The sequence below is a fragment of the Capricornis sumatraensis genome, chromosome 4, assembly GCF_032405125.1.
Source record: "Capricornis sumatraensis isolate serow.1 chromosome 4, serow.2, whole genome shotgun sequence".
Taxonomy (NCBI): domain Eukaryota; kingdom Metazoa; phylum Chordata; class Mammalia; order Artiodactyla; family Bovidae; genus Capricornis; species Capricornis sumatraensis.
In genome coordinates this window covers 8956203-8971011 of record NC_091072.1, presented here as the reverse complement: position 1 = coordinate 8971011, position 14809 = coordinate 8956203, and the positions used below count along the sequence as shown (strand labels likewise).

At 53.4% G+C, this 14809-nt stretch overlaps 1 protein-coding gene across 1 annotated transcript in view; it reads right to left on the bottom strand.

Annotated features, from left to right (window-relative positions):
• ANK1 (ankyrin 1) overlaps positions 1 to 14809 on the bottom strand; it is a 229429-nt gene that overhangs the window by 2962 nt on the left and 211658 nt on the right. The window contains exons 39-41 of the mRNA XM_068970479.1: positions 6880 to 7438; positions 3621 to 3858; positions 25 to 81 (exon numbers count right to left, since the gene is read on the bottom strand). Coding sequence (XP_068826580.1) covers positions 25 to 81; positions 3621 to 3858; positions 6880 to 7438 — 854 coding nt within the window. The remainder of the gene's footprint in view (positions 1 to 24; positions 82 to 3620; positions 3859 to 6879; positions 7439 to 14809) is intronic.

Below are 14809 nucleotides of genomic sequence, written 5' to 3'. Positions count from 1 at the left end.
CTGGTGTGTGTCCTAGGCGGCTACCGCCAGGACCACGGGGATGTCCACTCGCTTGCTCATGGGGTGGAGCCAGCTAACACCCTGGAGGGTGCAGGGTTTGTTTCAAAAACAGCACCCCCCCGGGGTGAGTGGTCAGCCCCGGGAGCACAGGCGTCCAGCACTGGTGGAGGGGACCTTCGGAGCCCGTGTGATTTCATGAGCCCCGCGGCCCTCGTCGGCCCCCTGCCCTGCCTTAGGCAGCTCAGCCATCCTAAATGCAAGTGAGTCCCCGGTGTGTCTATTTAAGGCCTCTCCGTCACAGCTCTTCCCCGGGCGGGGCTGGCAGCGCCAGGGTCAGGAACCAGGCACCCGCAACTCGCCTCTGCAGCCCTGGCTCCCCAAGGCAGCCCAGCAGCTGAGGCTCAAAGGAGTCCCATTTCCAGGATGGGGCTGCTCCTCTCTGGGCAGCAGCGGGCGTGGCGGGAAGAACCTGGATCAGGACTGGCACCCCGACCCTGCAGAAGTCTAGCGGGGTGGCTGGAGGCCTAGCAGGGTGGCTGGGAATGGGGGGACGCTCCTCTGGGCCTCGGTTTCTCCAGCCGTCAAGACAAGGGTGGGTTGTGAGCTCACCCACCGCTAGGGACCGTGACGGCCCTCACCCCACGCGGCCTGCTGCCCGGGGGGGCTCTGCATGCCCTTTTACACATCAACTCAGATTAACACCATCGTGTCTCTGGTGTTCCCACGTCACACAAGGGCAGCTGACGCACAGAGAGGTTAATGACTTGTCTCATCGCAACACAGGAGCACCGGGGACGCAGACACGGCGCATGCAGGGGGCCCCGGAGCCCTGGGTCTGAGCCTGGGCCAGGAGCCCAAGGTCAGATGCTGCCCACTGGGTCGAAGAGAGGGGCTGGCTGCCTTCCAGGTTGAGGTCCCTAGTTATAGTCACCCCCCCACCCCGAGTCCCCACTGTGCTTTGAGGCTCACTGAAATACCAGTCAACAGGTGCTCTGCACGCTGTCACCTTAAACAGGCCTCTCGATTAATCAGCCCCCGGGGCCCCAGGAGACCATGAAGAGACAGTTCGCCCACCCTCCCATCTGCCCTAGACCGGGAGGCACGGGCCCTGCCCGCTCCTGGGACCCGGACCGGGAGGTCTGGGACTCTCCCTGCCCTGGCGCCGGGCCTCCTGGGACTCAGTTTCCTCATCTGTAAACGAGGCAGCTGGGCACAATGACCCTGGGGGGCTTGCTTCTCCAGGATCCTGCCTTCTCTCCAGTCCTCCCCCGCCCCACGAAGCCGAGCACAGACAGGCTCCTGTGCGGTGTCCTCCCCAGGACTCTCGGTGGGGTGGGGGGCACAGACCCAGGGTTGGGGGGGTGGGCCTGGTGCTTTGGGACAAGTGCGCATAATCAGGCGTCGCAGAAGCGGGTGCAGTCCGACCACCAAGAACGCCCGGGGTGGCCTGGGGTTACAAACAGGCGCAGCGGCCTGGCCACCGGAGGCGTGTCCTTGGCAGGGACGCCTTCTAAATAAAACTCTGTTTAATTCCTGGCACCTCTTGGCAGCCAGCAGCCCCGGCCATGGCGGAGCCCGCCTGGTCCTGGGGTCCTCAGAGGCGCCTGCGAGGCTCGGGCTGGGACAGGGGCGAGGGGAGAAGCCGGCAGTGAAGGGGAGGGCGGAAGAGGACATGCGCACACGGAAGACGAGGGACCGTGGAGGCGCTGAGCACCCGCTACGCATGTGCTGCAAGTATCGATACGCGTTTACAGAGCAGTGACTCGCACTTCATACAAACACAAATTAACACGATGTCGAGGACTTCCCTGGTGGCTCTGTGGATAAGAATGCACCTGCCAATTCAGGGGCTATGGGTTCAATCCCTGGTTCGGGAAGACTCCACGTGCCGCGGAGCAACTAAACCCAGTGCGCCGCAAAGACTGAGCCCGAGCTTCAGGGCCCGTGAGCCCGTGTGCAGCAACGACTGAAGCCCACACGCCTACGGCCCGCGCTCAGCAGCAGGAGACGCCACCGCAAGGAAGAGCGGTCCCCGCTCATTGCAGCCAGCGAAAAGCCCGCGCCAACGAAGACCCAGCGCAGCCAAAAGTAAACAAATGAATAAAATTATTATTTTTTGAAATTATGTCAAGATCATAACGGGCTTCCCAAGTGGCACTAGTGGTAAAGAACCCGCCTGCAGATGCAGATGTGAGAGAGGAGGGATGGATCCCTGGGTTGGGAAGACCCCCTGGAGGAGGAAATGGCAACCCACTCCAGTATTCGTGGGCTTTCCTGGTGGCTCAGAGGGTGAAGAATCCACCCGCAGTGCGGGAGACCTGGGCTCCATCCCTGGGTTGGGAAGACCCCCTGGAGGAGGAAATGGCAACCTTCTCTAGTATTCATGGGCTTGCTTGGTGGCTCAGAGGGTGAAGAATCCACCCGCAATGCGGGAGACCTGGGCTCCATCCCTGGGTTGGGAAGATTCCCTGGAGGAGGGCATGGCAACCCACTCCAGTATTCTTGCCTGGAGAATCCCATGGACACAGGAGCCTGGTGGGCTACGATCCATGGGGTTGAAAAGAGTCAAACATGACTGAAGCGAATGAGCACGCAGTGCAAGATCATGACATCTGGGATTAGTTTCAAGATAATGTCAGGGGGAAGTGTGTGTGCGCTGGAAGGTAATAGACTATCCTATCTGGTTTTGTATCTATTTGTAATTTTTCACAATACAAAAAAGTTTCAAAGAACACATTGAAACAGATGTCCACAGAAATGGGGAGGAGTCAAGACAAAACAATAAATAAAGTAAGTAGCGGGGACACGACTGAGCAACTGAACTGAACTGAACTGAAGGGAGGGTGGAGGCCACAGCCTGTGCGGCGGTTGCCCCCCGTCCCAGCCTGTCCCTATGGGGATCCACCTGCGTGGGCACAGACACCCCCGGGAATCCTGGCGACAATCCTTTCTCTACCCCATTTACACAAGGGGACCCAGGGGCCTGGAGGAGAGTAGCTGGTTATTGGCCCCAAAGACTGGGTAAGACCCAAATCAGCCAGCGGCCAGGCCTCTGGGTTCTAAGCCCTTCTTCCTAAAACATGACGGAAAAAGAAAACAAACAAAATCAGCCCTCCAAAGACCCTGATGCTGGGAAAGATAGAAGGCAAGAGGAGAAGGGGGTGACAGAGGATGAGATGGTTGGATGGCGTTACCGACTCAATGGACATGAGCTTGAGCAAGCTCTGGGGGAGATAGTGAAGGACAGGGAAGCCTGGCGTGCTGCAGTACATGGGGTCGCAAACAGTCAGACATGACTTAGCAACTGAACATCAACTACAGAGCCCCCCTCTGATCCTGTGACCACCTTGGGCATATGAAGAGCGGCCGGCAGTGGGGAGCAGGAAGGGGGCATCATAGGTGTGCTTGGGAGTCTCTGGACCCCCATCAAGGAGACCCCCTCCCCGCCCTCAGAGGGGTCACAGAGGCCGACAGGTGGGCAGACAGAAAGAGAAGCCACTGCCCCAACCTTTATAGAGAAACCACTCCCAGCGGGGGTCTGAGAGAGTGAGCAGATGCCGGGGGCCTGGTCCTCTGGGCGGAGCATCAGGGGGGCCCTGCCCGAGGGCGCCCACCTTTACCTGGAGGGAGAAGGTGCCGCCAGCCTCCTGCGTCCACTCTTGGGGGCCGGGTGGTCTCCGCTCCCTGCCGACCTCGGACTGCTCAGCCACAGGCCCTGGGCCCTCCTCGAGCTCCGGCGAGCCGCCGACCATTCTCTGGAATGAGTGTGGGTCCAGCGGGGCCTCCTCTGGCCGGGAGCCGTGTGCAGCCTCTTGCAGGTAGGAGACGATAGAGCCTTCCGCATCCCAGTCGTGCACCCTGGCCCCCGGGAAGAGACCGAGGACACCGGTCACCCCTAGCCACCTCTCTCGGGGGTCCTCCCCGTCCGGAGCCTGCCCTGCGCTCTGGAGGCTGGGAGGGCATGAACCATCACACAGCATCTGCCCCATCCAGAGAGACACGGACGCCAGTGCCACTGGGCCCCGTCCTCTGAGTGGACACCTCCGCTCCTGTGGCCCCGAGATGGCCTGGTCATTGGGGGTCTCCATACCCGCCATCCAGCTCCCACCCCACAGTCCTCACGCCAGGGCTCAGTTGGTGAGAAGAGCCCCCCCGCCCCTCGAAGCAGGCTCTCCCGCAGCCTCGGGAACACACGTGCCTGCTCCTCCCTCCCTCGCTGGCTGTCCCTTCTCAGTGTCCTCTGTGTCTCCTCCTAACTTCCCCGGCATCTGACCCTGGAAAGGCCCAGGCTCAGCTCTCAGACCTCTCTCCCTGTCTACACCCGCTTCCCAGGTGAGGTCATTCAACCCGTGGCTTTAAGCCCGCCGGCAGGTCCCCAGCAGCTTTTCCCTGAGCTGCAGGCCTGTGTGTCCGAGAGCCTCCTCGACACCTGCCCTGGAGGTCTCTGATGGGCATCTCGGGGGCTCAACTTCACTGAGGGGCTCTTCCCCATGCCTGTTCCAGCACCCTGGGTCCTTCAGGTGTCAGCTCAAGCTCACCTGTGTCCTCTGGGACACCCCCTCTTTCTCTCAATTGCTACATCTTCTTTGCCAGCAAATCCTTGGGATTCCACTTCCAAAAATACATCCTGAGCATGACTACTCCCAGCCAACCATCTGGGTCCACGTCACTGCAGACTCTTTCCTGCAGCTCGTCTCTCTGCCTCTACTCCTGGCCGCATCTGGCTGTGGCCCGATCACCTTGGATCTCTGCTCAAAACCCTCTGATGGTTCTCCATCCCACCCAAGAAGCACCACAGTCCTTCTAGGACCCCAAGGCCTGCCATGTCGGGCCCCACCACCTCTCTGATCACCCTGCTCCGGGCGCAGCCAGCTCCTTGCTGTCCCTGAGTGCAGTGGGTGTGCTCTGCTCCAAGGCCTTTGCACCAACAGAGCCTCTGAGGGCACCTCTGCTCAGATGCTCACAGGGCTTGTCACCTGAATTCCTTTACGTCCTCCTCTGAGTCACTCTCAGGTGTCCCTGGCCGCCTTCTCTATAATTCCAACCTTCCCTTTTCCTGTTTTCTTTTTTCTTTTCCTTTCCTGCTTTATTTTTTCTTTTCAGCACTTGGCACTAATGAGCATTTCTTTTTTAAAATTAGTTTCCATTCCGTTTACTTTAACTTTATTGTCAGCTTCCCCCCTCCCCAGAACAGGGGTCCCCCACCTCCAGAATCCAGTGCCCCATGATCTGAGGTGGAGCTGATGTAATCAGAATAGAAATAAAGGGCTCAGTAATGCAATGCACTTGAATCATCCCCAAACCATCCCCCTCGCCCCCACTTCATGGAAAAACTGTCTTCCACGAAATCGGTCCTTGGTGCCAAAAAAGGTTGGGGACCGCTGCACAAGAACATAAATTTCTTGCGGGTGGGGACAGTGTTTTGCTTAAGGCCACAACCCTGGCTTGGAGGCATCTGCACAGGGGCCTGGCACACAGCTGGCCTCAATACACACTATCGGGTGAATGAATGAAATCCATCTGTCCCCACGGGAGGGCTGGCCCAGGTCACAGAGCCCGCCGGTCATGCTCTGAGGCTTGGCCGCCAGGCCCCTAGTCCCTGTCTAGGGACGCTGCTGTCACAGCAGTGCCGTGGCCAGCACACACGGGCATCCAATCCATGCTTGTTGAGCAAAGGGCCACTGCAGGTGCTTAGGAGGCCCAATTTCACCTTGGATCCTCACTGCTCAGCCTGCCCAATTTTCCTCAAGAATCAAAGGGTTCATCTGGGGCAATGAATGAATCCCGGCTATCCTGTCTCCTATACAGCCTTGTTTGCCGTCCTGCTGGGGGATGGGGCCACACTGAGCAGCTCCTCCCTGGGGAGGTGCCATCTGCCAGGGCTTCTGGGAGGGGCACACGGGTGAGAAGGGGAAAGGGGAGCAGGTTTCCCACGGTCCGGCCGGACCTGAGCTCCACGGGGGTGGCCGTGGCCTCCCGGGAGCACAAGAACCGTGTGTGCTTTGGGGAAACTGAGGAGCAAAGCAACAGAGAGGAGAGGGCCTTGGCCACGCCCTTCCTGGGCCAGCCCCAGAGGCCACAGTGATACCTGTCACTCGTCTGTCGGTCTGTCTCGCTCTCGCCCCAAGACCCCTCTGCACTTAGGCCAAGCGCCAGGGTGCGGCGGGCTCTCCATTGCATGGACGCAGCCTGGACACTCTGTGTCCACCGAGGTGCACGAGGCCCTTCCGCCTGCACTGCCAGCCTGGCTGAGTCCCAGGCCTTCTCATGGCGGGAAGCGTGGCCAGGAGCTACCCAGGAGAGGAACCATCTTCAACAGCTGAAACTTTGTCCCGCCCAGATAAGTCCAATCGGCCTCGCTCCTCCAGAGAGGCGTAACTAGAAAGGGCAGCCTTATCAGCTCCGTCACATGCAGGCCCTGTGACTGCCCACCCGCTTGCCTGGGCCCTGGAGCTTCCACGTTTCCAATTATGGTTTGCTTTCAACAATCAACACAGCAGCGACCGGGGCCCGGGGCCCAGGGCCCCCGGCTCTGCTGTACTGCCAGGGCTGTGGCTTGTCCCAGCCTGACAATCGCTTTCCCCATCCCAACACCCCCAGCCTCTCTCCTGGGGGCTGCACAGGAGTTAGGGGGTGGGTGGTTCGGGGAAGGACTGGCCTTTGCAGACACAGCTCCAGTCTTTATCACAACACAGAGGCCTGCATGCCGGCACCTTACTGAATTATTTCCTCCAGGGCGTTTGGCACACAAGGTTTTGGGGGCAGCAGCATATAAAAGTCCCTCCTTACTCACTGCCAGGCACAGGACCTCCCCCCCCCCCCCCGGAAGCCCAGGACGGCAAAAGGCACCCCGCCCAGCAGCCCAGCGCTTGCCCTTACCTGTCCTGGCTCGAGTCCGTCGCCCAACTCACTGTGGGGGTTTCTGAGATGCGGGCATGTACCCTCTGCTGGCCTGAAACAAGAGACACTTCACGCTCTGAGTCCTGCCCTGCACTTGTTGAGTCCTCCTGCCTCTCATGACCTGGCAGCTTCTCTTCTGACCTCTGACCTTCCTCCTGGTCAAGCAAATCGATAAGGCCATTTGTGGCATCTGAATCCACCGTGTCGTCCTCCACGAGGTCCAGAGAGCCCAAGGTGGGACCCCGGGGTCCCTCGGAGAGTGCTCCCTCCAGCTTCCACTCGTGCCCGGTGGCGTCCGAGTCCTCGGCCTTGCTGCACTCCAGAGAGGAGTCCTCAGCAGTGACCAGCGAGGGCGTGAGGCCCGCGGACCACACCTGCATGTCAGACATCTCCAGCAGGGCGTCATGCTCCGTGCCCGCCAAGGGGATGGCGTCTAGGACGGCCACCTCGTTCCAGTACTGGTCTGCGCGCAGCGGAGAGGGGAGCGCGTAGTGCAGGGAGGCGGGGGACAGCAGCTCGTCCTGCAGCGACGAGTAACCTGGATGGGCAGACAGAGGACGACATGCTCCAGCGACGCCCTCCATCACGCGCGCGCACGTGCAGGGCCACTCACTCGCGCACAGGCTCGGCCACGATCGGGCATGCGCATTCCAGGGCGGGGCTGCCCAAGCCTTGTGGCTGCTGCCCAGGCACGTGGGCAAGAGGACAAGGCTCTGGGGCGCGGGGCGCGGGGCAAGCTGGGGGTGGAGGCTGGACGCCAAGAGAAGAGGATGGAACGCTTGCTCTTCCGAGTCCAGAGCAGGATCAAGACACCTTGATCCAAAGGCTTGCGCCCTAGCCTTCTGACAGCCTTGCGGAAGGAGGGACTGCTCTCTCGTTGCACCCACGTCGCCTGGGCACAGCTCTGGGCAGGGGCGAGGGGCCTCTGTTAGGGAGGCACCTCCAAGGGAGGGGTGCAACCCCAGAGCCACTGTGGGTGACTGTGCCCTCGCCAGGGGTTGTAGGGGGCCGTCTGGCGAGCACAGAGAGCATCCGCAGACCTCATCGCGGTGGCCAAACGGGAAACCCCGAGGAGGTTTGGGATGGGGTCAGCCGTCTGCGAGCAGCGGCGTACGGATTCCAGGAACTGGGAAGGGTCTAAAGCGGCACCGAGGTTGGCGGGGGGTGGGGGGTCCTCCAGGGTTAACAGCCGGAGGCCGGGTCAGAGGGCCCACGAGGTGCCAGGCACATCACTGCTCCCTCGGAAGTCTGCCTAGTCCGGCCGGGTCAGCCATGAACCCGTGGGCAGGGAGCCAGAGGGGCAGGGAGCCAGAGGGCCCGGGCCCCTGACCGCAGCCTGGTCCCACGCCTGTTCCCTGGGGACGTGCCCGGACCCTGCCCTCGGACAGTTTCCTGATTGGGTCTGGTATGGAGATGTTAGGATCCTGTGGGGGTGCAGGCGTGAGTGTGAGATAGGTGTGTGTGTTAGGAGCCTCAGCCCTCCTCTAACTGAGGTGAGGAAAGGAATCACTGCCCTTGCTTTGGAGCCGGTGCTCATCCACAGTCAGGGGAAGGGCTAGAGGCCAAGATTCTCCACTGGGTCCAGCTAGTCTGGGGCCCCGGGTGCACGCCTGTGCCCACAACCTCTGAAGATCCGGCAGAGCCCAGAGGGACCTGCGGCGTAGGTGGGCTGCCCTGCAGGGCCTCCAGGGGCCTTTCCCGCAGCCCAGAGAGGCCCCTAACACAATGTCCACACTCTCCATCCCGCCACTCGACGTCACTCGGCCCCCTCCACTGTGTCCAGGCTTTCCGCCCCCCTCCTGGCCAGACCAGTGCACCTCATGCCCAGCTGGGCCTCAGCTCCTGCCCTCCAGCTGCTAGACTTCTGACAGAGCTCAGCTGTCCTCTCCCTCACTTCTCCCACCAAAAAATACTGAGGTCTGTCTCCATGGCAGGCCCCGTATGTGCTAAAGGGTTGGGGACTATAAACACACAGGTGCGCGCACACACACACACACACAAACACACACACACAGCGGCAGGTTCTCTTCCTCCTCTTTCTTTCACGTTTTCCCAATGACTCCAGCTCACCTGGATTCTCCATCTCTGAATCTGCCCCATGATCTCCCGAGCTGGTTCCCAGGACTGTCCACTCAGAGGACAAGGAGCCTGTCCCTATGCGGAGCCTTCAGATACGGGAGGGACACGGAAGCCAGGACGGATGACCTCGCCCGTAAGTCATGAAATGGCAACGGCTAGCCAGGACAGGTGTGCAAGGCTGCGGGCAACCAAGCTACGTGCTTGACTCTCATCTTCCATGGGAGCTTTCCTCCTGCCTGACCTACAAGACTCCTACACGTCTACTTGGCTTTGCATCCCCAAATTAGGAGAAGGAGGAAGAAACCATGGTATCTGGGGGTGGTGTGACCTGGCGGGAGGGCTGTGCAGTGACCGGGACCAAGGGAGCCCCCCAGCTCTGGCCAAACTGGGAGGGACAAAGCGGAGGGTGGAGGACACGTGTGCATCGGAGCTTCCCACAGTAGTGACGCTGAGTCATCATGTGTGAGATTATGACCGAACTGGGAAACCAGGGCCACGGCCTTCCAACCCTCCACAGAAACCTCTGCAGGGAGAGGTGAGCAGGCGGTTTAAGAATCACATAATTAGTTTTCTTCTTGTTATTATTCTTGAAAGCATTATTCCATTATTACCATTACTAATTGAGTTCTCTCTCATGAAAGTATATCCAACATGTTATTTTTATTTGTCACAATATTACTCCTACCTTATAGATGAGGAAACTAGAGATTTAGCCTAAGGGACACAGAGTGGTTCTAGATTTTGCCAATACAATGTTTTAAAGATAGCTTCATGGAGGTACAGTTGGCATATGATAAATGCACATTATATATATATAATTTATTTGGCTGTGCTGGGTCTTCGTTGCTCTGCAGGCTTTTCTCTAGTTGCGGCGAAGGGGGCTACTCTCTAGTTACCATGCGAGGCCTTCTCATTGTGGTGGCTTCTCTTGTTGTGGAGCACAGGCTTCAGGGTGTGCAGGCTTCAGCAGCTGAGGCATGTGCGCTCAAGAATTGTGGCTCCCAGGCTGTAGAGCAAAGGCTCAGAAGTTATGGCACACGGGTGTAGCTGCTCCGTGGCATGTGGGATCTTCCTGAACCAGGGATTGAACCCGTGTCCCTTAGGTTGGTAGATGGACTCTTTATCACTCCATGAGCCATGCAGGAAGCCCTAAATGCATGCATTTAAAGTAGATAACCGGAGAAGGCGATGGCACCCCACTCCAGTACTCTTGCCTGGAAAATCCCATGGACAGAGGAGCCTGGAAGGCTGCAGTCCATGAGGTCGCTAGGAGTCAGACACGACTGAGTGACTTCACTTTCACTTTTCACTTTCATGCATTGGAGAAAGAAATGGCAACCCACTCCAGTGTTCTTGCCTGGAGAATCCCAGGGACGGTGGAGCCTGGTGGGCTGCCGTCTATGGGGTTGCACAGAGTCGGACATGACTGAAGCGACTTAGCAGCAGCAGCAGCAAAGTAGATAATCTGATAATTTCAGACACAGGGAAACACCCAGGAAACAAACCATCAGCACAGTGACGAGGGGGCCGTTCATCCTCCCTGAAAGTTTTCCTCAGGCTTCTTTGCAGTCCTTCCTCCTGCCACCCTGCCCCCAGGTAACCACTAATCTGCTTTCGGTCACGGTACATCAGTTGCATTTGCCAGAATTTTATCTAATTCAGTGTGGAATCTTTGTGTCTGTTTTTTTGTTTTTGTTTTTAACTCAGCTTAACTTCATCCATGTTGTTGCATGTATTTACAATTCATCCATTGTTTTTGCTGAATGACTAGGTCACACTGTAGGGATATCTGTAACTTTTAAAAAACAACCAAAGTTTTTTCCCAAGTGTCCCATTTGCATTCCCACCAGCAGTGCATGGGGGTCCCAAGTTCTCCACATCCTCAGCACTTGATATGGTGAGTCTTTTTCACTCTAACTCTCCTTAGAGATGTGTAGTGTAGCTCCTTATATGAATAGTTTTAATTTGTATTTCCCTGATGACTAATAATGCTGAGTATTTTTGTGTGTGCTTGTTTGCCATTTGTATATCTTCTTGGTTAAGTTAAAATCTTATGCTCATTCTAAAGCGTGGGTTTTTTAAATTATTGAGTTTTGAGAGCTCTTTATATATTGTGGATACAAGTCCTATAGCAGATGATTATTTGCCAATACTTTCTTCCAATCAGTAGCTTGTGGTTTTCCCCCCATTTTTTGTAGTGCATTTTGAAGGGCAGAAGTTTTTGATGAAGTCCAACTTGTTGATTTGTTCTTTTGTGGGCTGTGCTTTGCCTTATCCAAGATCTCTAAGGCTTTTTTTTTTTTTCTTATGTTTTAATCAAGAAGTTTTATAGTTTCAGGTTTTACATTTGATCTATGATCTAGTTTGATTTTTGTATGTGATGTAAGGTATGACTCGAAGTGCATTTCTGCATGTAAATTTCTAATTGCTCCAGCATGATGTGTGGTAAAAATGATCCACTGAATTCTCTTTGCTGAATATCAGTTGTTCCTGTATGTGCGGTTCTATGTCTGGACTCACTGACTTATCTGTCTTTATGGTGATACCACACTGTATTGGTCACTGTTGCTTTGTAATAAATCTTCTTGTTCAGTCACCAAGTTGTGTCTGACTCTTTTGTGACCCCATGGACTACAGTCCCCCAGGCTCCTGTGTCCGTGGGATTTTCCAGGCAAGAATACTGGAGTGGATTGCTATTTCTTGAAGTCACTGTAAATCCTTCAACTTTGTCCTTTTTCAAAGTTGTTTTGGATGTTCTAGGTCTTTTCCATATAAATTTTAGAACAACTTTGTTCACTTTTCACAAAAAAAGCCTACTGGGATTTGATTGGGCTGCATCAGATATTTAGATCATTTCAGGGAGAACAGACAACAGTACTGAGTCTTCTGACCCATGAGAACAGTGTATCTCTCCATTTATTTGTCGTTGCTCAGTCACTGAGTCGTATCCAACTCTTGGTGACTCCATGGACTGCAGCACATCAGGCTCCTCTGTCCTCCACTATCTCCTGGAGTTTGCTCAGGTCTTCTTTAATTTCTCTCAGCAGTGTTTTGTAGTTTTCAGCGTATATCTTCTACATCTTTTATCAGATTCACCTCCAAGTATTTCTATTTTTTCAATGCTATTGTAAAGGCTATTTTTTTTTTCAATTTCAGTTTGTACTTTTCCACTGCTAGTATATAGGATTCAATTGATTTTTTTATATACTGAAATTGTATCCTGCAACCTCATCAAACTCATTTGTTAGCTTCCATCGGATTTTTATATACATCACGTTGTCCGTGAACAAAGACAGTTTACTTCTTCCTCTCCAATCTAGCTGCCTCTTATTTCTCTAACTTGCCTTATTGTACCAGTGGCACCTCAAGGACAGTGCTGAACAGAAGCAGGGGTAGTGGGACTTCCCTGGTGGTCCAGTGGCTAAGACACCTCACTCCCAGTGCAAGGGGCCGGGTTTCCATTCCTGGTCAGGGAACAAGATATCGCATGCTGCAACTAAGAGAGCCCACACACTGCAAGGAAGATTGAAGACCTGAGTGGCCTAAGACCAGGTGCAGCCAAACAAATAAATACTTAGAAAAGAAAAGGAAAAAAGCAGCAGCTGGAGGAGCGGGCATGGCTGTCTTGTTACTGAATGTGGGAGGAAAGCATTCAGTCTTTCACCATCAAGTGTAATGTTAGCTTCAGGTTTTTTTGTAGATGCCTTTAGGTCTCTGCTCCAGTAAATTGCTACTCTTTATATTCACCGATCAGACTGTCTGATTTGGGGGACAGTAATTTGCCCTAAGTCCTCACTTCTCCTACAGATTCTAGAAGAGTTACTGATTTTTCAAAGTGTTTAGCTTTTAATTGTCGTCAGCATGGTGTGGTGACATCCACGATCCTTACAAGCAAAACCAGATGCTGATTTATTTTTGAATATTCAACTATTTTGCATTCCTTGGATGAACCCCACTTGATCATGATGCATTGTCCTTTTATATAATGTTGGATTTGGATTTGCTAAAATTTAGAGTTTCTGCATAAATGCTCACTCCTTCTCGGCCTGTAGTTTTTTCTTTAATGGATTTCTTTCTTTCCTTTTCTTTTTGACCAAAAATGTAAAGCGGCCCTCATAGGATGAGCTGGGAAACATTATGTCCTTTAAAATTTTCTGAGTGAGTTATTTCTTCCTTAATGTTTGCTAGCATTTGCCAGTGAAGCCATCTAGGCTTGGAGTTTTCTTGGTGGGAATTTTTTTTTTTTTAATTTGTTTTATCGAAGTATAGTTGATTTACAATGTTGTCTTAATTTTCACTGTGCAGCAAAGTCATTCAGTTATATATATATATATTCTTCATATTCTTTGCCATTCTGTTTTATCATAGGATATTAGATAAAGTTCCCTGTGCTATACAGTAGGAGCTTGTTGCTTATCCATCCTGTACATAATAGCTTGCATTTGCTGATCCCAAACTCCCAGTTCACCCTTCCCCCAGCTCCCCTCCCCGCTGGCAACCACAAGTCCTTTCTCTGTGTCTGTGAATCTGTTTTTGTTTCACAGATAAGTTCATTTGTGCCATATTCTAGAGTCCACACATAAGTGACATGACATGGTAGTTCTCTTTCTCTGTCTGACTTACTGCACCTAGCATGATAATTTCTGGGTCCGTCCATGTTGCTGCAAATGGCATTATTTCATCCTTTTTCGTGGCTGAGTAATATTCCATTGTATATGTGTACCACATCCTCTTTATCCATTCATCTGTTGATGGACAGGTTGTTTCCATGTCTCGACAACTGTAAATAGTGCTTCAGCGAACATTAGGGTGCATGCATCTTCAAATAATAATTTTGTTTGGATATACACCAAAGGAGTGGAGTAGGAGGATTGCAGGATTACACGGCAACTAGTGTTTTGAGGAACCTCCGTACTATTTTCCATAGTGGCAGCTGCTGCTGCTGCTGCTGCTAAGTCGCTTCAGTCGTGTCCAACTCTGTGCGACCCCATAGACGGTAGCCCACCAGGCTCCCCTGTCCCTGGGATTCTCCAGGCAAGAACATTGGAGTGGATTGCCATTTCCTTCTCCAATGCAGGAAAGTGAGAAGTGAAAGTGAAGTCGTGAAGTCGCTCAGTCGTGTCTGACTCTTTGCAACCCCATGGACTGCAGCCTACCAGCCTCCTCTGCCCATGGGATTTTCCAGGCAAGAGTACTGGAGTGGGTTGCCATTGCCTTCTCCAACAGTGGTGGCACCAACTTACAAACTGGTGGGAATGTTTTAAATTATACATTGAATTTCTTTACTATATTCAAAATATCTCTTTCTTCCTGTGTGAGCTTTGATAGTTGGTATTTTCCAAGAACTTTGTCAATCTCACTTATGCTTTCAAATTTACTGGAATAAAATTATCATACTATTATCATCCTTTTGCTGCCTATAGAATCTTTAGTGATGTTACCTCTTATTCTTGACATGTAATTCTTTTCTTCTCTTTCATGATCAGTCTGGCTGGATGCTTATCAATTTATCGATCATTTCAGAGAACCAGCTTTCGGTTTTAATGATTTTCTTTAGTGTTTTCTGTTTGTAGTTTCATCAGTTTCTGCTTTGATCTTTATTATCTTCCTTCTGCTTACTTTGGGTTTAATTTGTTCTTTTTAGAATATCTTAAAATATTACAAACCTGAGGTAACTGACTTGAGAACTTTTCTCTTGTCTAATGTGGATGTTTAGTGCTATAAATTTCTCCCTAATACTGCTTTGCTGGCATCCCATACATTTTGCCATCTCATGTTTTTATTTTCATTCGATTCAAAATACTCTCTAATTTCCCTTTTGCTCTCTTCT